Source organism: Hirundo rustica, chromosome 3 (assembly GCF_015227805.2).
Source record: "Hirundo rustica isolate bHirRus1 chromosome 3, bHirRus1.pri.v3, whole genome shotgun sequence".
Classification (NCBI taxonomy): domain Eukaryota; kingdom Metazoa; phylum Chordata; class Aves; order Passeriformes; family Hirundinidae; genus Hirundo; species Hirundo rustica.
Window position 1 is genome coordinate 92072273 of NC_053452.1, and position 24175 is coordinate 92096447.

The 24175-nt window shown below is 36.0% G+C and overlaps 1 protein-coding gene across 1 annotated transcript in view; it reads right to left on the minus strand.

The window, feature by feature from the left end:
- Positions 1-4274: 4274 nt before the first annotated feature.
- The window catches only part of HCRTR2 (hypocretin receptor 2), a 33068-nt gene continuing 13167 nt past the window's right edge, over positions 4275-24175 (minus strand). Inside the window, exons 2-8 of the mRNA XM_040059684.2 lie at positions 22490-22668; positions 20789-21032; positions 13535-13650; positions 8632-8852; positions 7111-7232; positions 5805-6005; positions 4275-4596 (exon numbers count right to left, since the gene is read on the minus strand). Of these exons, the coding sequence (XP_039915618.1) occupies positions 4403-4596; positions 5805-6005; positions 7111-7232; positions 8632-8852; positions 13535-13650; positions 20789-21032; positions 22490-22668 (1277 nt within the window). The 3' untranslated portion in view covers positions 4275-4402. The remainder of the gene's footprint in view (positions 4597-5804; positions 6006-7110; positions 7233-8631; positions 8853-13534; positions 13651-20788; positions 21033-22489; positions 22669-24175) is intronic.

The following is a 24175-nucleotide window of genomic DNA, read 5'->3' on the forward strand; positions in this document are numbered from 1 at the left end:
AGCACTCTTCAATGCATTTTACAAGTGAATTTGTTTGTTTTCATCTCAGATGTGGAAGACAATCTTGGACGGCAGGCGAGGGGAAGAAATAATTAAACTGTAGTCTAGACCCAGACTGGACTATGAGTGTACCTCGGGCGTTTCACTGAAATACCTCAGAAAACAGTTTGCCATACAAAACTCAGCAGCTGACTCGGCACTTATAAATGAAGCAGTCAATCATAAAGGATGCAATCATACGCGTGCTGGCTTCGGTGCGCGCTCTTTGGTTTCGCAGTGGAAGGAGGAGGAAGCCACAGATGCCTACTGGTTTCTCCATGCTACTCATGAATCTTGTTTTCATAAATGGCCTATCCCATTCAGAATATTTTTAATACCGTATTTGGTCCCTAAATGCCTAAACAAAAAGATGTCATATCTCCAACTTAACTGTCAGAGGTTCAGCTATAGTGATAAAAATCCTGTCCCTACTGACAAAGCAAAACTTGACCCAAAGTCCTGATTTTAGTTATTTTTCTTAGCTCAGGAAAAATAAATCTTGCATGTATTTTTTTTTTTTTTTAACACAGATTTTATCTTAGTTTTTTCAACTGCATTATTTATGTAAGCTCTTAATGACAAAAATTACTAAATATTTGTTTGTGGGCTTTTTAAATTGTTCAATAAATAATATATTACTTCACCCAATATATCCAACAGCCCCCAAAAAACCTAATTGTCAAATGGAAAAACAGCCTGGGAGAGTAATATAATTTTAGCTGTGAGACAAATTCTGGGCTTGAAAGCTAAATTTGCCTTTGCCTTAAACCACTGTAATATGCAGCAGTAGGTTATGATACGTCATAGAGAAAGGGCTGAGTTAAACTAATGTTTGGTGTATTCTCCAACCTATAAAGCACTCTCCAGGTTAATAACACATGTCAATTTTGATAATATCAGAGAATGAGACTGTTCTCTCTCTCTCTATGTAGTCCAGAAGAAAGAACACTGCGTTTTTGGAGATGGAGACGGAGATATTATCTTGCATTCATTGTGACTGCAAGGCACAAGCTTATCACTACAGCGACAACAGTAAAGGAGAAACAGCTCAGGATATCAGACCTCCAATACTGTGAAATATGTTGAGAGACAAAGCACCAGAATGATGGTGGCACAACAACTAATATCTGTAGGAACAAATATGCAGTGATTTAAACCCTATGTTTGATGCTGCTGGGGACAAGCAGAAACAATGGCATGAGTACTCCGTTTCTCCATTTCTCTCCATTTCATTAGTGGAAATATTAGAATAGCAAAGCAGCTAGAGGTAACAAAACCCAATTAAAGCCCAGCTTTCAGATAACTTTCAGTATTTAGATGCTGGATAAGAAATGTTCGTTCATTATACCCTCTCTTCTCACAGCTATTTCTATCTCTATTGCTGGCTATTGCTCACTATTGGGTTTATTTCTCCCAGAGATTATTGTAATTAAAAAATATATTTTGTAAAACTAAAGAAATAAAAGCATAGGAATATTTTCATCAAACATATTTATTTTTGAATGAAAAATCTTTTCATAAAAATAACCAGTTATTTATCTTGATAACCATATTTTACCAATATTTACCTTGATAACCATAGTCTCTGGCAAAAAAATTAGTTAACACTCTCTAGCTATCCTTTTGAGTCTGAAAGTTATGCTGTTTACTCAATAGAAATTGTCCAGAGAAAACCCAGAATCATTTGCTAATGAATGTCTCATATTTTATTTATCTTCTCCACATAAAAAGGACTGCTAAGTTAAAGTTGTGGTTAAAAGAAATTCCTAGAAATGTTGGAACATTTAAATTCTGGAGATCTAGGTGAAAATAAGAAAAGATAAAAAGAGAACAAAAGATATGCTTTCTCTTACAAAGACAAAATTAAGGTCAGAACCTCCCTTTTTACATGGCATGAAACACCTCCAGACTCCAAAAACTGCCATTGACCTTTAAGGATGTTCTTGCCTCAGAACTAACTTAGCTAACACAATTTATCCCCCTGGCATTAAGCAAAAGAATACAAATTGTGTCAGCAGGTGGTATTCACCCCCTCTTTAGAAAGACACTAATTAGGATTTTCCACGAGCATCACTAACATCAATATTTTAGTTCTTTGTTTGCTGGCCCAGGTCAGGAGTACTGTACCCTTTTTCCTCTCTGTTCATCTCACAGGGATCTGGGCAACACACTGAACAAGGCATAAAAATTTTGCTGGCCTTCCACAGTGACCCATGACCTTCTATGTTTGAAATGTATACATACTCCCCTCTTATGCTGCCCATGTTTTCTTAAATAACCATTGCTTTCTACATTCTTTCTTCAAGGAAAAGCTAAAAATATGTTTTCTGAAATAAAAATATAGCTTTGCCAAATTTGGGCATAGTAGACATTTTTTAATCATGGGCTGAGATATTTTGTGTCTCAAATAAATGATTATTGATAATTATTTTGCAGCTGGGTTGCTATACTACTTTTTAGCTTTTTGACTATTTATTTGCTTATAGCTAAGCAAAAGAAAAACTTAAGAGGACTTTTCAAATTCCATTTCCCCGTATCTGTAATGTTAATTCAGCAGCTGTTTGTTCAGTCATTTCAAATTATATAGAAAAAAAATGTATCTTGGTAAACACTCTAACAATTCTGCATTTTCCATGGTTGAAGAGCAAAAATAGCCTTCTCATGGTAACGGAATTGAAATAGCTATGAAATCAAATCCTGCTGTGCTTTCCACAGTTATTCAGGTTTTATTTTCTTGAAAGAGACAAGGCAAAATAATTTCTTGAAATAACATTGACATAATAGATGTACTTAAAAATTAAGCTTACACATAGTAATATTGAAATTCTTATTAATTTATTTAATATTTAAACATTCTGTCCATTTATATATTTTTCTTTATTCTTTTTTAATCAAAATGAGAATATTCTCTTTATATAGAAAACTTTAATATACAAATGAATGCAAATCTCTTTCTCCCACTTAACACCAATGTAAACTAGGAGGAACTGCACCAATGTAAAACAGCTGTTGGGGAAGGCTAAAGCATAAAGTGATTGAGCACTTCATAAAACTATAGTTGCCATGAGAGATAGTACATTGCATGACATTAGGTCAAAGGAAAGCCTAGAAAAATATTTACAAAAGGTAATCAAATAACACCCGGTCGATTAATAATTGGCTTTATAGAAACATTTGAATACATGAGACTGTCTTATTTCTATGGCAAATCCTTTTTAATGAAAAAAAGACCTCCCTCTCATCTTACCCTTTCTTTTGAAAAATCTGGACTGAAACACAAGAATAGTGCCACAAGGAAATTGTATCTCAGTTTCTGATAATTAGCCTTTTTCTAGCCAATAGACCACATTCTTCTAGAAGGCTAAGTCTCCAGTGATGCACCATCTCCAACCTTTAAGGAGAAAAATAAAATACATAGTAGGAAGCTCCAGGCCAGGGAGATTATCCCATAAATAGATATATAGATTTGCAAATTGATTGTATCTTTAGTATTAAATGGCAGTTGAGAGAGAAGTCATGAAAGTGAAAGACAACTAATGTTTCCTATGCTAAAGATTTTCAATGATCTTCTGGAGCAACACTTACACATTATGGACTAAAATGAGCTACCAAAGTTAAAATGTCCCATCCTTCAGTGGTGCTGACATTTGCTATTCCTATTGGCCTGAGTTGGAAATTTGAGCCTATAGCACCTTTGAGCATCACATAAGTTTTATTTAAACGGTTACTTTTTAGGCACTCAAATCTGGAAAAAAAAAATAAAAAAAAAGAAAAAAAAAAAAAGAAAGAAAGAAAAAAAAAGCTATTTAAGTATAATCTTGTTATAACGTGACTTTCAGCACTTTGGATTCACGTCTTAGAAGCATGTCTGTACTTAGAAAAGTAATGTGGACTCTCCCCAAATCAATCTGAAGTGAAAGTTCCGTAATAAACATAGAACTTACTACAAGTGGATTTGCAGAAAAAGAAGTGCAAAGTAATGCCAGAATATCACTAGTGCATAAGTTAGCACTCCTTGTACATGAGTCAATCATTTATAGAAAGAGGATATAAATAAATTATGTTTTAGCCTTCTTTCAAATACTTAGATTTCTTTATATGATGCATTTTAGAACATTTCACAGCATCTAAAATATATAAAAATAAATATCTACAATATGTACAAAGTATGATACAATCCAATCTTTAAAAAGAATTGTAAAGACATGTTCTTTAGCTCATACTGAGGTAAGTAGGTTTCTGTAAGACTGAGAAGAAAGAGGATAGGCAGTTATCTTGAAGGAATCCCTTTGTCCAGTTGTAGTCTGCACCACAGCTAAAAGCATGTGATGCATTCTGGCAGTTGTAGTGTGTTGAGCCAAAGTCATCCTTGCTGTAACTCCATCGAAGTAAGTTTTGTTATGCTAGGGACAAATTTATCCCATTCTGCATTCTCTGTTTTGGCAGTGTCTTCTGCAGAAACCCTCATGGCTTCATCTATATTTGAAGTCATGTTCATCCCGGGTATGTGGAGATGCAGTTCTGCTGACTTCAATGGGCTGAGCATAGCTGGGATATCTGTAGATAAAATAAAGGTTCTAAGATCACTTCACTGCTTGTAGCAGGTGGCTGGCTAACTCACTCTCTGATTAAACACTATGCAGGTGATAATCTATTAATAACACGGTCTTCCAGAAAATGTTTCAAATTGCATTTGAAATTTTTAAGCGAAAGCTTCTTGACTGAAGGCTAAGAGCATTTGTGATGCTTATTTATTTATTTATTTATTTATTTATTTATTTTTCAGCATTTTCATGTGTTCTACTACTTATTAATATGCACTATTTAGTAAATTGCCCTGTGGCTCCTTATCCAAATGCCTCTCTGAGCAGCAGAGAACCACAGCTTCCTGTTTACAAGTCACTCATGGAATCACTGAGAGTTTGGGTTTGAAGAGACATTAAAGACCCTCTAGCCTAACTCCCCTCCATGAGCAGAGGATAGAGAGACGAGAATGATGACAAATGAGAAACAAAGGGTAAAACGTCATTTACAGCCACACTGTCATATGGGCTTCATATTTGTAACTTTGCTTGTGCCATGCATAAAGGAATGGCAATAGTACTGAATTCAGTAAAAACCCCCAGTCCTTCTACATTAAGCAAAAAGTGGCTTCCCAGCTGTTCCTGAACACATGCAATAGCCTACCTAACATGAGAAAGAGCAGAAAATTTTGGGAAATAGATTAATATGACTTTTTTATTTGATCAGCCTAACTCACACCAGAATGCATGTTAAGCAGGTAATTTGAAATGGTAAAGGACATTATAGTAGTTCAATCTCTACACCAAATTTTGGTTAAAATATTTATTACAAAATATACCACAACTTCAGATAATTAGATCAGAGTATAATACAGCTGTTCATAAACAGAGTCCAATGATAGGGAAAATAATTTTCATACTTTCAGGTATTTGTTCTTTATTTACTTAGGAGTTTAAAGAAAATATTTGTATAAAAATATGAATGCTTTACTCCATCCATATCTGCAACACAACTTTTGAAATAAATATGATGAAATTTTCTTTCCTCATTATATAATAAAAGTTATGGCATATTCTATAAAATACTTATTTTCATTTTCTTATAGTCAGTTCTTAATTTTAAACACCCTTCTTTCTTTGTGCTCAGATCCCAATATTGATGGATGCACAATTAGAATTTACTTCTATGGGATCAAAAGGCATAGGGACCAGTATACTAACAGTGGGTAATAGATGCAGTACCATTTGATGGAATTGTGTTTATGTTGGTCAATACAACGTGTTCTGAAAGTTTTGAAACGTTATCAAAATTGCTGATCTGGGTGGTCAAGGATTTCCGACTCTCTGTACTGGCACGACCTCTGGTGAACCGTTCGTCATGGTGGCTGCGAATGCCAAAGATGCAACAGGAAAATGCTGCTTTAAATTCTTCTCTAAATTTCCCTGTCAACCACAAAAATGACTCATGAAAAAATTGTACTATAAACCGCATTTCATCAAACTTTAAAGATTTGGATATAAAGGAGTAACCTAAAGCAAAATCAATGTGAACCACCCAGATGCTCTTGTAATGCCGAAGTAGAAAATCACAGTTTAATCTTCTTGGAGAAAGACAGAAAAAAGATACCCTTTCTAAGAAGACATGAGAGGTGTGATGTGAAGACTGAATTATTCTTGGCTGGACAGAACGGACAAACTAGAATGATTAATGAAACCACCTCATAGATAGTCTGCTGATTAACTACATATGTAAAAAAATATATAATTGAGCAAATATAGGCTTGAACGATTGAATGCTTACTTGACATGTGAAATGAGAGAGCACGGCTAATTTGTGTTTTATCGTTAATAGATTTTAAAAGAAGATTCACAATGTTTGACAGTCCCGTGCTTTTGGGTGCTCAGAAGAAATTGTTCAGGTCATTCTCATACTGCACACCACAGAGAAACTACAGTGGGACAATATGTAGTGAGGACCAATAGAGTGTTGCCTCCCTGTATTTAGCTGCAATACTACCAGTTCAGGTCCTGATTCTGCTCTCCAAGCCAAATGACACATATACAAACTAAGGCAAATCTAAACTAGTAAGTAAACAGCATCCTGGCTGGTTCTTTGAAGTTGACCCTATTTGGCACAGTCTGGTCACGTAAGTACTGCTGAAGACTCACTGCCTCCAAATCCCAATACTTGAATATAACATGCCACCTGAGGACAGCCCCCGGACGGTGCTACATGCCAGAGAGCATTCAGGAAGTGTTTAGAGGAATGGTACTTGTTTCAGATCAAAGTCAAGCCAGGAACTTCTCTACCACATTAATGTCATTGACAGTCACGTTCTAGCACTTGGACTCAGGCCCTGGCACCCTCTAGGTTACTTATTGGTAGACAGCCTGGAGGTAATGGGATACTTCAGGCAACTTCTTTTAGGAAGAGGATCTAGCATTCACTGGCGGAGCTGAGCTGAAGTTACATGGCCATCAATTTTTGCTATGCCTCATTACATTCAAATTATACATTAAACTTGAATTCTAGGTAACTGTAACTTACCACTGAGGAAGTTATAAATAATAGGATTGGCTGCACTGTTTGCATATACAAGCCAGTGTGAGAATGTGAACCAGGCATATACAGTTTCTCTGTCATCAGCATGATTAAACATCCCAAAAACCCTACAGAAAGAGAAAAGCAAACCTGAAAGATGGCAAAATTAGGATTAATTTAAAAAGATTTTACAACTTCTAGCCCAATTTTATCTCAGATGTCCTATTTGCAGTATCACAGAAAGACTGTTCAGCAGTGCTCTCTTACATGAGAAAAATGAAAACCTCTCCCCAAACCTCTGCCTCCTGTCTTGGTGGTTTGGCACAATGGAGACTTTACTATGGTGAAGATGCACAACTTTTCTGCCAAGGGACTAAAGTCATCTGGTATCAGATAAGCCAGGAAAAGACAGGAAAATTGTTCCTGATGTACTCATGTCACTGAGCTTCCTGGCTCTAGGCCCACTCTCCAACACACTCTCTAGGCTACTCTCCAAATATCTCCGGAATCAAAAAGGCATTGAACTGGCCCCAAACCTGAGGCTACCATAGCAGCTTCTATCCTCCAGGGAAATCTGCATTTCACAGACTCTTTACACATTACTTCTGCCATTTAAATGAAAATCTAACTCTGGGCCTACTCTGATATTGTTGTTGAGGCAGCATGTGTATCTCGGTTTCAGGTTGTAGGTGGCCTGAACCATCCTCTGGAAACAGTTTTCTCTCTGCATTTTCTATGAAGGGATTTAAGAATGAAAAGTATTTAAATTAGGCCTTAGGGAAGGGCCAGAATTGAGTGGGTTGCACTTAAGCCTTGAAACTATCCTTTAAAAACTAAAATGCTCCAACACTCCAATTAAAAAAGCACCAATAACACGCTCGTTATTTTTTAGGATATTCAAATCTTCTGCTGTGTGCCATTACTTAACGGTATTCCAGAGGGCTCATGAGGTGTAACTTTACCAAAACCTCAGTCTGTCAGGCACTGTACAAAACCCAAGAGTGTACATAATTACATACAAAACATACAGAGAGAAAAAGATAACAATTTTAAATACAGCTTCATAGGACCAACTGAAGGGTTAGATTCGGGTCTGAAAACTGTACATGAGTTTGAGCTCAGAATTTCTCAGTCCTCAGAGCCAAGCTGTAACACTACACTCTGCGGCTAACCTTCAGCTGGTGATTTAGGTGACTCCACTTCCATGGGGGCATTTGCAACAAACAAGCTCTAATCCCATGTAAATAATGAGGTTTAATGAGGAGATAGGTTAGATCATTTTCATGAGGAAGGTCTTGTTAATAAGGGTTCTACAATCTGGCCTCTAGTTTAAATACTACGGATAGGTTATATCTATATTATATATAATATTTTCTTGCAATTGTATGCTTATTTTCCATTTCTTGATCATGCAATAAGCAAGCTTATCCTTCAAAAGTATCTGCTAGAATAAAAGGAATCTTGTAACAGAGGATCATTTTAGATAGAAAGCTTTACTAAGTGTTTGTATTTTGGGAAAAGCTTTACCTTTTCAAGACATTGAGGATGCTAATTGGTAGATAGCAAAGTGCAAAAACAAGAAGGACAACCATTAGCATACGTGCTGTTTTCCTTCTTGCACGAATCTGTTTTATTTCAGCTGCCACAGCACTAATCTTTGACTTTGTTGATTGTCCCAGCCCTCGGGGCTGTGCTGAGGGCTGCTGAGGCTTCCATTTCTTCTGAACAACTGAAGAAGTTCCTGGGATCTAAGGCAGACAAAATAAGGGGCATTTTGAAAAACATTTTTAAAAACTGATTTTGTCTGTAGATACAACAAGAAAAATAAACATTTTGACATACACACTATAAGCTCACAGGGATAAAACGGATTTTCAAATTAAATTAATTTATGTAGCTGCAGGAAACAAACTGAATTTCAGACATACTAGAGGGACTGCACAAAAAATTGTAGTTTTTACACAGATATCAACTGATGTCCTCAAATTTTCTTTACTTCTCACATACCTTGCCTTGCTTGTGTCTTCAGGCTATCAAAATTACACCCCCTAGTGCTGCAATTATGTTCCTATAAAGTTCTACATTAAATGTTTTGTTGTATAGCACAGTGGGTTTTTCCATTAATATGCTGCTAATATAAAATACTAAACAGTTTTTCAGTACTGGAAAGCAAGGATTTAAAGCCTGCATAGCCTTAAGTGCCATAAAACTTCCATACATGCAATCTAGATGACAGTGAAGTAGTTAAAGAAACAATCACGGCTGAGGTGTGGATCTCTCTGCAAAGTTCTTCAAAACTGAGGGAAATCATGGAAAAGGAAGAATCAAGACACAGGAGGAATTAGATTAGTCACAGACATGTTGCCATGAGTATATGTAGGACCACACTATTAAAAAAAAAAAGTTTTTGTTTTCTGTGCCCTTACATAAGACAAGCCAAGTAAAACATTTTTGCTTCAGTTCTAAATTACTTCCTGCCTAAAGCAAAATGTGAAAGAATACAGATGTCAATGACTTTCTCAGAAAACTCTATTACAATTACATTTATAATATTTTCAATGCCATACATTGTGAAAACCGTTTGGCTAGAAAAATCATTTTATTTATGTGTAGTACAATTGTGTGTAGGGTGACTAATCTCATGTGAAATATTTGAAGTTCAAAAGTATCAGGAATGTTCACACTGCCTATTATAACTTTTTTTTTTTTTTTTTTTTTTTTTAAATAGGGCTTATCCAGACAAACTGACCAGAAAATGATGAATTTTTTAATACTTATTTAAGAAAGATAAAAGTAAGCTAAAAAGCATGCTAAAAACAATTCTGTGTTCTAGAAATTGTTCTAGAAATGAATTGTTCTAGAGAAGGTACTTTCTTGGGGTTTTGTGGGGTTGTGTGGGTTTTTTAGTTGTTTTTTGGGTTTGGTCTATTTATTTATTTGTTGCCAGTGGAGGGGGGAGAGAGGGGTTGTGTGTGAATATCTTCCTTGCACAGACAAGCCCTTAGTTCAGCATTCATGTGTACCACCAAACATGTTTTACAACCATTGGAAGATTTTGGCAAAGTTGCCATGTAACGAGCAGGAAATCTATGAAGCAAAATTGGGGATGAGTTTTAACATTTAGATTTACTAATGCATCCATATATTTGAAACAACTCAGCCGCTTGCACTTCTTCTGTGGGTTCCCAGTCACACAGTTGAAATCAGCCCTTACCAGCTTCACAAATGCACGTCTGTCCTATGCAAAGGTATTTACCCTACTTGACTGTGGCGTGTAGCAGAGTGATAGAATGAGAGGAAGTGGCCTCAAGTTAAGCCAGGGGAGGCTTATGTTGGATGTAAGGAAAAATTTCTTCACAGAAGGGTTGTCAAGCCTTGGAACAGGCTGCCCAGGCAAGTGGTTGAGTCACCATTCCTGGAGATATTTAAAAGATAAGCAGATGCGGCACTTAGGACATGGTTTAGTGGTAGACTTGGCAGTGTTAGGTCTGTGATTGGATTCAGTGACCTTAAGGGCCTTTTTCAAAACAAATGTTTCTATGATTCTATGATCATGTATGTACAAGTACACACAAGCGTGCACATGGGAGTTTAAAACATGTATTTTCTTGTTGGTAAGGAATCAGTCATAGAGATAATTTTGAAGCATTTGTGCAATTCCAATGTTTTATGAAAAGCCTATTAGCTGTGAATAAACAAGTGCTAAAATTTAGAGTTACTTTCTTATGCAACTTTTCTCTATCTCCTCAGATAGTTTTCAAGGGGCTTATAACCAAAGAAAATATCTCAAATGTAGTATCAACCTGCAGAAATTGGAAGGGTATATTTCAACTACCAAAAAGAAAATGGATGGAGTTCCTAATTATTAATACAAATAGGCTTTAGTGTCAATGCATTTGGACATCAGAAAATTGAAGGATACTTGGACCTTGTTATTACAAATTGTGTATCAACACATTAATCATAAGTCCATTCAGTTTTATTTGTTCAGAAGCTGGTTTTAATCTACTTAAAATACACACAAGAACATAGACTTCTAAATCACTACTTCCTTGCTAATAATTACAATAAATTACTCAAAATTTCTAGTATTTTTGCATGATTATTCTTGTCTTTATAAAAGTGAATCATTAATTCAAAGATCTGCTTGATTTATACAGTCATAAAATTTAAGAGCTATTACACAAAGTATAGGAACAATAACTTGTAAATCTATCTGCTATTTTCCACCTGAAAATTTGCATGTACAACATATTACATTCCAAAAAAGAACCTTTAGAAAAAATGTAGGGCATAGAAAACTTCTACTGTTTGTTGTGTTTTTTCTATCACGTAGATCTGAAAGGCTCATTGTACCTTGCAACGAGATCGCCACATTTAACTGAATTTCTGGTAAACAGCATGATTTTTTAAAATTGAAACTGTTACCAAAGAATACATTTAGAGCACTGCATTCATTTGTGCTACGTGATTGATTACAGCACACCTGCTGCACTTAGAAAAGTGCCTGATGCCTGCAGCCAAGTCACAGTTGATAATAGATGTGCAGTGGTTTTAATTTCACTTAGTGCAGCCTCTTATACATAGCACTATCATCTATGCCAGGCAGAGAGACAGCTGTAATTTGGCACCACTAAAAGCACTAAACCTGTCGTAAAATTTCTCTTTTTGCCACTGAAAAATAAAGAATCATCCTAACCTTGTCAGCATGCAAGGTGAATAGGGAGAGGAAACATTGTGAAGAACAAATAGATCAGCTAAAACAACTGAGGAGTGGGGGGAGGGGGAACCCCAAAAAAAGGGTTGGTTTCCAGGCATTCAACTTCTGCTCTGCATCTGAGCCAGCAATTTCAACTATGTGTAGGTTTAGAACAACTGCTTTGTATGAAGGTAGTTAATGGAGAGCTTGAGAGGGTAGGCGGATTGTAAAGAAGGTATAGAATAGAAGGTTGAGAAGGATTATGGTGATAAAGTCATTGGGTGATACAGGACAGATTCAGAAGGCAGAGAATATTGGAACTATGTTTAGATTGAACTTAAAACTAATCAAGAAATCCTCTGTTCTGGAGAAGAGTCCCCTCAAACAGTAAGGGTTAAATTTTATCTCCAAGCTATGTTGTTATTTAATCTTATCAAACTAAGAAATTAAAAGCAAAAATAATAATTTAAAGCTCATGAGCATGATAAACAGCAATTCTGGTTTAACCTAATCAGATTAGAAGTGACAATAAAAGCTGTTATGACTTATGGACGATAACAAAAAGCCTGAAAGTGGATTTGGTATTTCCTGTATATAAGTTACTTGCGAGAGATATATTCTGTCAGTATAAGATTTTATTTTTAATTTCATCATATGTATATTTAGAAACCTAAAGTCTATTTGTGACTTCTCTGATGAATAAATTTGAACTGCATGAAAAATATTCCTGGGACAGGTATTATCCTCTGCTGAGGACAGCCTCAATATTGGATGGTATCAAATATGCTGGTGAGAGAGAAGTGATTCATGTCCATAGTTTGATGGAAATATGAACCATTGTTAGAGCCACTCGAGAGGGAATATCTTGCATTATTTCTTCAACAGAATGAGTTTATTATCCTTTACAGAATGACAGAGCAGCTGGTGGTGGACTACAGCTATAGATAAATCCTGGACAAAGCAGAAGACAGAAGAGAGCACCATAGGCTGGTGCATGACAAATTACAGTTCACACACACAAAGTATTTTTTTAAAGATTCCTGAAAAAAATTACACCTTTTATGCCACTTAAATTCAAATGTTCTCTGTTTGTCTGCTTGGTGGGGTTTTTTGCTTGTTTTGTTCAGCATTTTTTTTTCTTTCCTGTAACTTTTATTTGAAGCTTAAAAAAACCAGATGTTCATATTAGAAATTGTGTCAATTATTTGTCACCAGTTCACATCAAGTGTTATTGAGAACAGCCAGGTTCACGTCAGACAATTCCAGTCTCCCAGTACTGATAGTTGAACTTTCTAGCTTACATTTAATTCAGATTGGACCTGCCATCAACCTGAGTAAGAAAAACAAAACTAACAAAATGAGAAGGTCAATCTTAAATTTTGATTGCTACCGGAGATTTTAGCAGTATAAATAAGGTCACCTAAGTTATTTTGGTAATCATTTCAGATACAGTGAGGGAGATCTTTCTTCTACCTATAATCAATTTTTCTGTTGCCTTTTGCTTTCTTTCTAAGAGAAAGCCCTTCACTGACATGAAAAATCAGTTTACTTTCTGACTGCCTTCATTTTTCAATAAGTCTCAGTGCCTATCCAAGGTGACTGTATACCAGCCTGGATGTAAAAATCAAAGTCTTAAGTGACAATGTGGAGTTTATAGAGAAAGAGCTTGTACATGGGAATCTGCACAAAGTTGCAAGAGCAAGCAAACAGAGCCAGTGCTAAGTGACTTACCTGGCGACACCACAGCTTTCGGAATATTTGCAAATAGGCCAACACCATAAGACACAGTGGTGCCATGTATGTCACCAGAAAAAAGCACGTGTGGTACATTTTGGGGTAAACCTCAGCTGGAAAGAGAATTCAAATAGAAAAGGCACATTTAATAAATAGACATACATTTAAAAATCACCTTAAGAAAAATTATTCATATAGATATGCGTGTATTTTTCAACATAATAGGAAGATGTACCAAATAATATTATGATCAAGATTTCTTTTTTAATCAATTCTAGATACATTCTATTAGAAACATACTTTTTATCTCAAGGATCTCCTATACCACATTACTGATTTCTTATCATATTATTACTTTATGTATGGAGTCTTAAGAAGCTTTACTTTTTGTTGTAACAGCAATGGATTAATTTTGTTATCTTAAAAGGAAATGTTATCTAAAAGCAAAAAAATTTGTTATCTAAAAATAGGTAAGCAATCATCCAACCTACCTCAACCTTGACATGTTGAAAGGTTGTGTAACTCACTTTAGTTTTAATTCTGCAAAGGCTACTAGGTATCCCTGAGTAAACTGCACAGTCCCTCACCTGTAAAGACTGCAACAGCAAACTACAGGGCACAGGACACTTATGGGAGGAGAGACAGACATTTCATAAATCACTCTTTGGTGGCAGAATATATGTGATTAAAACTCAGTAATTTATTATTATGATTAAATTTTAAAAATAGAATCAATACGTTAGAATGCTTTAAACCTAGGAAATTTCCAAGATGGTTTTTGACTCAGCTTTAACAATAATGAGTTTGGTGCTGTTTTGTTCAAGTTTCCCATGTATCTCTTTACAAAAGACAACTTATGAATGTTACTTGCTTGGAGAAAACATCTTAAAAGTGCTGTGAGTGTTAAGAATGTTGCATCTTAAGCTCCATCAGTAGCTCCATACCAGAATGTGCAGTGCCTGAAAACTTGTCTGCTGTTTTGCAAGGCTGAATGTAGTCTGCTATTACCAATTGTTGGTATTAATTACAACTTAACATCAATGGATGGTCTCAGAGATTTTGGAGAGTAACAACACATAGCAAAAGAGAAACTGCACCCCATGAATAGTTAAATTGCAAGGTATTCCTAAGCATTTCATCTTGGATAGAGCAAAGAAGGAAAGTTTATGTTAATTTCCAGAATTTCCAAATGTTTCAGGATAAAATCCGCAAGTGAAATTCTGTACTGATTGTTGTTTTAATTAAAATAAAATAAAATAAAATAAAACAAAACAAAATAAAATAAAATAAAATGTTGCACGAGATCAAAACTTTGGTGCATCAAAATTATTTTCTGCCTGTTAAAGTGACTGAGACTGTGGACCCTATCAAAGAAGAGCAGGTCAGGAGAATCTCAGAGCTTGTTCAGACAAAGGTATACAAAGACTTGCCCCATAACTCTCACAGCAGGGAGGAGAACACCATAATGTAAATTCACTCTCAATGCAGGCTTAAATAATCTCACACTTGTCATTGGACCTGACATTGCCAGCTGGTTCACCAGTCAGAAAACCTTCAGTATCAAGGAGACAGAAACATGCTACAGAAAAATCCAGCCAATCTTCGTTCCCAGCAAGGTAATGAAAAAGGTAAAAGGTGGAGGTGCTGCCACTGGCATTTGATAGTTTTGACAGATCAGGGTTTGAAAAATTCAGATGAGTGGTATTTGATTTCTTACTTGCTCTAGGATCATGTAGCAAACCTGTTTACCAACAGCAGCTACTAACTCTTGTCGATGTCCCTGGGGAAGGTTTGTCATTTGGGGCAGGTTTTGGCATTAACCTGAGATTATATGTTGATTGATGATCTCAAACTTGCTTTTGCACTCCAGAAAATGCAGCCTCACAGCCATCCTGCTAGCCAGGGAAGTACTGACATGCATGTTTCACAGGTGGAGGGATTAGGGAGAAACTGGAGTAAGGTGACTTACTGGGATCACGGGAGGTCAGAACTGAAAGTACATTCTTTCTGCTCAGGAGGAGGTGCCACCTGCCTCATCAATGCTCTGCCGGCAGCCGGGGCCCCTTTCAGGTAGAGGGACGGTACATATTTAAAAGGCCATCTGGAGTTTATGACTTCCAATTTAGCATTCCAAGTAAAGTAAAACATTAAATGAGCCTAGCTATCTACAAAGAACTGAGGACCAGGTTGGAGGAAGATCCTAACACTTGCCTTTGAAGTTTAGCCACCTGGTAAGTACCAGCTGCTAAACATCAAAGGAAACCTGTCCCTCCTCCACCCAGGGCAAAGCCCTTTGCAAAACTTCTCCCTAAGAAGCATGACTCTGTTTAGCTTCTCAAGCCAAAGAAGAGCTTTAAAGCTGTTTGACAATCACATCAGCAAGGAGGAGGGCTGGCTAAGGATAGTATTCATTTATCAAGTGAGTTCCAGGCTCCTTGAATGCAAACATCAATCAGTCTCTGGTCCTGCCTGACTGGGTGGCTGAAACTCTTACTGCTGAGCAGAAGAAAAGTGTCCTTGCCTTCTGTGGTCACATAATGGACTTCAGGACAGGGGGAGACTGTTCTTAGCTGGAATAACCACCTCTTTAAGAATAAAACAATGACTCTCATGTCTCTGGCTGCTATTCTATTGAAAAGAGAGAATAAAACATAAAGCAAGGAGGTAGTCATAGGGGCTGGACTGGGTTCAGATCAGCATTCCTACTCAGCTTCATTCGTACACTGTAATTACCCCACCTGATAAAGAATCAGTACGGTAAAATAAGCTTTCATCCCTCTACTGCAGAGCTTATACACATTTTAAAAAATTTTAAAGCTTCTCTCTCTACATGGGCTTCCATTCCCAGCCTGAAACTGGTAGATTGGAACTGGATTTTTGCCAAAATTTTGCTATATTTGTGTAAATACATATATACATACGTGTATATATTTACATATGTAATCAAATGGAAATAAATAGACTCAAAAGGTTTTGATATGTCTAGCAAAATAAATAGTCCCTTTAGCCATCCATAGTGCTTAAAAAAATTGGTACTCCTGACAGCTTTCTTAAGAATAGGGAAAAACAGGACTATCAAATTTGTTGAGCATCAGTAGAGTTCCCAGATTCCCTAGTCTCAGGAAGAGAGGTTTTGGAGTTACCAACATAGAGAAACAATGCAACTAAAAGTGTATGTTTGTAAAATAAAGCTCGGTAATTAGGGGTGTTAGAAAGTGAGTGCCCATAGCACAAAAAAATTAACCACATAATGCAGTGCTTCCAAACTAAGTTTCTATGTCAGAGTACTTATTGTTATCTAATACTAAAACTGCATCTTGAAACCTTATATATTATGCTTGAGTTATCAACTTACAATAACACCCAGCATAATTTTAGTATTAGAAATATTCTGACTTCCTTCTGCATTATATCTCATGCGTTTTTCATTAGATTCTGCATACTTTGATAAACAGGATGTATAAAAATTCTTGTCGTACTGCAATTTTCAGCTATTTGTTTTCCAGAATTAAGACAATGTGGTTTTGTACTATTGTATGAGTAGTCTAAGAGGAAATGGAACACAAAGTCTTCCCTTTGTTTCCATTCAACCATGCAGTTTTGGGAAAGGATTATCTCCATATTCTTTTTATCATTTGCAAAGGGCTTGGCTAATGCACTTTGGCTAACACTCTCTTCTTGAACAGCTTTAAGACAATGTATTTAGCTGACTTGGACACATGGTGAACTCGTTTTAATATACATTTCTTTTATTTTGGCACTTTATCATCAAATTCAGCCCAACAATTACAGTCTATTATAGAACTGTGGCCAACTCTGGCTCCTTAAGTGAGCCTGCATAGGTCACATGTTGGATCCTTCTTCGTTCCCAAATAAAATATTGTTATTAGACAGTACTCAAGATGAAAAACCCTCAGCCTAGAATTGGAAATGAATTTTACATTCAGGAATGCCAGAAGCAATTATAAAGAAATTGAGCCCTGTTTTAGGCTGAACTATTGCTCCATTTGCGGTCACTGGCAGCTTTCCAACAACATGCTCAAATCTTATTAGTCAGGGTGGCGACTATTAGTTCACCCATTAAAGAGCCCAAGTGTCATAGTACTGATCAGACCTTCCCTCCAGACACTCATCAGACTTTTATGGTCTCCAGCAGCTGGTCCTAAGTCTGTGTAGGGTACAGTGTTGTCTCCTGCTTTGGCATCTCTGACATCTTCTGGGACATGGCTTCCTGTTGCTCTTCCATAGCACCTCATGTTTCAACGGCCCTGAGGTCCCAGAATTACAACAGACTTCCAAAACACTTTGGAAAGTGTTATTAAGCATCCTCTTTTTGCAGTCCCAATCTTTAACATTCACAGTTTAACATCCTCGGAACATACGGTGTACAGGATATTCTGCAAAGGTTTTATCAGATGTACTGTGATTTTAGACAGCATTAATTTTATGCAGTTCTAAACAAAGCAATAAACACCCAAATACAATCCCTTTCTCTAAATTGACTCTCCTATAGGACTTTCTCAGGGTCTCTTGAGTGTGTGCAACATCTACATCTCCACTTTCTCTTTGCAAATATAGGTTTATTTGTAGCAGTATGAATTTCTTTCTCCTTCAACATCCTCCTAGTTAGCTCTTTCTTTGATTCTCTATATTTGCTAGTCAAAAAAGGTAAAACAAAATCCAACAAAAATGTAACTATTTTCTTTGCAAATATTAGCTTTTTATTTCTTTTTCCAGCTTTAAAACTCACCACTCTTTTCAAACCACTGCCTTGTTACCCTTTTCTTTTGTTCTTCTTTTTTGGGGGCCTTTGTGATTTCAAACCCTATTTTTCAGTAGAAAAACTGCATATTCCATGCTTTGACCTAACATATATATATATATATGTATGTGTGTGCGTGTGTGTGTTAAATCCTCATTGATAAAATATGGTTAACTCTACTTTTACTAAACAATTCCACAATTTTGAGAAATCTGCTTGTAATTTAATGCATTTAAAGATTATTCTTTCAAGTTACTATGATAAGCTATTATCATGATCATGGAGATTTTTTTAAGGATATCTGAAATGCACCAGCAGAATAACTAGGAATGATGATGCATTGCCATTAGAAGAATTATTCATTAAAAAGGCAGCAAGATAAAAATAGGATTGTTATCTTTTAGTGGAGTGAAAAGCTTCCTATTTCAGAAAACTTTTAAATATAAAATTATTATTTTCGTGTTAAATATAAATAATAATTTTTAAAAGATTGGAGTGTTTACACTCCCTTTCTGAAGCCAGACACAAAAAAATCGATTCTATACATGAGTACTTGCCTTTATTATAATCGCCTCTATCTCTCCAAACATCCAAGTGAAGGCTCACATCATAACCTGAAGACCAGTAGATTTAAATTTAGGTAAGTGTACTCCATAGGAGTAGATTATTGCAAGCACACAGGAGTTTGGGCTGGTTGTTTCTTGTCGGGGTTATTTTTGTGTAGTAGGTGCTTCACCTCAGGCTGCAACTACTTCAGCACAACCAAATAAGAAGCACTCTTTAAAATAGTTCTAAGCCTACTACAGACTCTGTAGTTCAAAAGCAACACTTTCTCATTGGGAATCAAAAAGTGGCCTATACAGATCTGGAAATTCTGGGATTACATTCCCCAATGAAATGCTCTCTTGACTTCCTAATTAATTAACCACATCATTTCCTAGGCTGAGATTAAAAGAATCTTTGCTGAAGAGTAAACCCTGAAGAGATGAAGGCATGAATAATTGGGTTTGCACCAATATGAGTGGACAAAAATTGTACTTGGAATGAGTGCTGTGAAAGAAAATAGTCACATAACTACTGCAGTGTCCTGCAGCAGAAGGGGATACAAAATTTTTCACAGATGAAGAAAGAACACTAGAAGTAAAGAGCAGATTTGTCCTCTCCAATGAAACACTAAGCACAATATAGCTTGACAGAGGCTCCCTCTCAGCTACAAACCTAGAGCACACCTTTGTCAGCAATGGGTATCAGTGAGCTAGTGGCCACCTCTGCCCCCTTGCCTTGTCCCAGAGGACTAACTGGAATGAAGGAGATAAAGAACGGGGAATTGTGATACTCATTGTCTTCTCATTAATCCTCTGGTGGCTCTGTGAAAGCTGTTAGCAGGGAAGGAACTTCCAGAACAGCACATGGAAGAGCCCTCAGCAGTTCAGGCTGTTTAAACTAATTCATCATGATAATTAAGTACAGGTGATCCAGTCATATTTTATCATAATTGTTCACAGGACTGGAGTCGTCTTCTACAGAGACACCTCTGGGAGAATATCTGATTGTGTTTTAGCCAGACTCAAGGCTATTAAACAGGCACCTTTTAGTTATATGTTTTGGCAAACTTGGCTTTATTTTCCTGTGTGTGAATAATGGCATTACTGATGGCCACTGTATGCAGTGTCAGAGCCACAGCATGTAACTCAGGCACTCTGTGAGCCTTGGAGGTCTGCCAAGGCCCACCAGAGTCCAGCCCTAACCATCTGGGTGGGTGGCTCACACCACTTGCTGTGAATGAAGACAAAATAGAAGTAGCTGCTCCCTGGCAGTCCTTACAGCTTCTTACATCTTCGTTCAGATACAGAACATGTTAGATTCAAAGCTGATCTGGAAGGGCAGAGTTACACTTCTTGTGTAGACTGATTTGTAACTGATTACTTTCACAAAGTTATTTAAATTATTTTGTCCATGAAAATTTTCAAATTTTAGGTTAACTCACTCCCTTATAATGATGACATCTCTGTAAATTCTGCAGTGACACGTAATTTGGATTGAACTTCCAGGAGATATGTATAAACACTAGTCAAATGTCAGCAATTAGCAAAATATCAGATAAACAAAAAATCTGTTCTTACATAGTTACTTCTTAAGGCTGAATACTGAATTCTTTCTAAACGTGCAACGTCCATCAGTCACAGAATTATATAAGCATAAGCATTGAAGGGTGGGAACATTTCTACCCTCTGGGAAGCATTAACGTGGTCAAGACACTAGTCAGCCTCATTCATTTAAACTTCATTTAAAATATACTTTAAGCCTCAACAACACAGTAGAAATTCACAGAAATTTCACAGCGAAAAATTATAGTTCCGGGAAACCTTATATAATCAAGAACATTTTGTGTTATATTTATACAACTTGACTTCATATGAACATCTCCTGATATTTTGATTAGTTAATAGCAGTGCAAGCTCAGCTCGTACGGTCAATGACAGACTCACCTCCCCAGTGCTCATCACACACTGTGAACAAGGTGGTTTTATTGGCTAATCCTGGGAACACACTGCTGCACTCCATAACAATAGCCTGAGGAATCATTATGATGCAGGACAGAATCCAGATAATTACAATGCTGTTCCTTGCTCTCTTGGCTGTGCTTTTAAACATCAAAGGGTGACAAATTGCATACCATCGATCCAAAGCAATGCAGCTGAGTGTTAGGACAGACACAGAGACTGAAACTGTCTAAAGAAAAAGGAATATTTTGTAAATGTAAATGTAGGGCTTTTGCTCAGAGTTTCAAAAATCAATCGTACTCTTCCCCCGGAGTTTTAAAAATTATTTATATTTTCAACATAGTTAGTTCTTTATCTGAAACTGTTAAATTGATTCACAGAAAGAAAGATTCCTTTTAAAATCACCTTTTACAGAATTACAACAGATATCCTCATCTGCTGTACTCCTTCTAGAATCTGCATGACAATTCACACTTTAAGATGCTAACAAAACTGAATAGGTTTTGCAAAATCAAATTTTGAAATAGAAAATTTAATCAACTGGGAATTTATAAAACTTTATCTGAAAAAAAGCTTTTAAAACATCAGACAGTGAATTTTATTTTTTCTTTGTAGAAAGATTTATTTTTTGGTTTCTATGTTATATTAGCACACTGGAGCTGCCATTTTGCTTTTTATTTGTATGAGAACAATGAAATTCATTATCTTATTAAAAAATCCTTGACAAGAATCAGATTAAGGTGGACTAAGATATTTTACCTTTTATTCAGTAAAGGAAATGACCTATCACTTCAGTTTTGTTCTTTCAATTTGTATGCTAGGTGATCACTCACTCTTTAGATTTTCTTTCACTTGAATGGAGTTTTTGAAAAAAAAAAAAAAAAGTTGATTTTTATTGTATCAAGTAGAGGTCGTAGCTGCTGGAGAACTTTGCCTTTGACAACGTGGCTCTTTGGCCATAGAGGTATCTTCTGCAAATATAAATTGTGCTGGAGGCACAGAGCTGGTGATGTGCATACACTCTGAGTACTGCTTAATTCTTCTGAATTTTAATAACTACAAGGCCAAGCACTTGTTATTCTAGTCTGCTCAGTCAGTTCATCCATACGCCTATTCTTAGAAAACACATCTGTCAATCATTTTGATGCAAATGATTTCAAAACTAGTTAAGTCCAGGGGTAAATGAGTAGAAGCAGTTATTGCTTAAGGCAGACAATCTGATCAACTTCCAGTGAACCTGGATATTTTGACAAAAATTGGTAAACACAAAAAAAGCCCATACTGACTTCAGAAGTTGGATTCTGTCCTGGACACTTGTGTAGCTGTTCAGATCCACACAGAGAGAATATTAATTACTTTCTTTCTATTTACAGCCTTTTTTTTTTTTTTTTTTGCTTTGCATCCCTTCTGAATCATTAAAAATGATAACAAAAAGTAAAGAGCATCCAGAAAACGTCCCAAAAAATGTATTGCCAAAGTCCAACAATCTGATAGATGAAAATCAGTCTTTATTATGCATAATCATATTCCCAAGTGGAACAGTGTTTTAGGCCTCAGCATGTACTCAGAGATATCTACTCAGTATCAGGTATAGACTTTCATTGGATTAGAAGTATCAGGAAAATGTTGTTGTCATTTCTGGTTTTCATAACATGGGTATTGTGTATACCAACAGAAAAATAATACCTGTAAGTAGGGAATCACTTTACAGAGGGTCTGTCCAAAGAACCACGTTTCTGTGATGTCCACAACTAAAGTTGCTGGAAGACAAGTAATTGTGACCAGAATGTCAGCCAGAGAAAGATTCACTATGAAATAGTTGGTAACGGTCCGCATGTGATGATTCTTCCACACTGCAAGGCAAACTGAATTTGGAAAGACAAGTTAGTGAGACAGAAATGACTTAGGAAATGCTTTAAGAGGAAGACAATTGACTTTGTGGAATTAAGGAAATGTTTGTGTCCTCTGTTTAACACAGAATATCTGAATATGCAGTTCAGTGCAAGAACCGTGTGTTTTCTTTTAGAGTGGAAATGAAAGTACACATACAGAGATTCTTGATACATAAAGAATAACTTTCCACAGACTGTAATGTGGAAAATAATCCAATATATAAAGCACCTTACTTCTCTGCTGGTTAATCTTCACTAACTACTCATACAACTTTCTTAATTTCTCTTTCAAACCATTGGCTCTAGTCTACAGCAATACACATCTATACCTGTAAAACTTTGTTTTCTTGTCATAGCATGATGCTTAAATAAATTGCTACAACACAGAATCTTGTAGACTGTACAAATATAACTTTATAAAATATTTTACTGGATTTAATAGATCTATTGCATCTGCAGAGAATCTGTAACAACTTTCTGGGTAACTGTGATTTGAATTAAGTTAATATAAGTAATTTTTGCTGCATTAAATGTTACATTTTTTATGATGATCAAAAGCAGCATGTAGCAGATGATGCACTTATAAAAGCACTTTATAAGATGTGCCTTTAAAGCTTGTTTTGTGTATTTTCTGTAGCTCTTTTTCAAACTGAAAGACTTTTAGAAATGAGGCAAATCTGTCTTTAAAATCATTACACTTAGTTCATAAGCTGCTAAGTTAAAAATGCCATAATTAAGTCAGAGAAAGTAGCAGAAAAGTAATTTTAAAAATTATTTTGGAAGTCAAACCCTGAGTGACCGGAGCCATAAAAAGCTTTTGAATTATTTAGATTTCAATATTCATTCACCCAAACATCTTTGAAAACTGATGCACAAAATTTTCCAGAAATATCACAATCCTTCTTGTAAAACAAGAATACAACCCATTGCACATCAAAGGGTCTTCCCTGAAAACAATTATTCATCCATCATGCACATCTAGATGAAGATTCACAGTCTCCTAATCTGTCAGGATGTAGCACAATGCTTAATTTAGATTTATTAAACAGATCAGAAAATGCTAAAAAATTGAGCTAAAAAGGTCCTCAAGAGGTTGCCCAAATCTAAAATGGAATTTACCAGAGTTAAGCCACTCTCTTATAGTCATTAAATTAGCTAAACAGCTGGAAGAAACTACAGAGACTTTAAGGCACATAAGCTCCTGAGATCAGATGCTCCTTTAGATCCTAAGAAGGATGATATGCCTGAAAGCTTCTGTCCATCTTCCAGCTGTGTCAGTTGAACTAATAAAATATATGACTTCATTCCACAAATCTTATGTCTTTAGAGCAACAGAACTACAGCAAGAGTACAACTAAGCAACTGTTGTTGGCAAGTTTACATTTGAAAATCTGTTATATTTGAAGATACCACACATCTCCTAAATGTGTTGCACTGTTTAATAATCTTCCCTACCAAAAAAACCAAACCAAAACCAAAC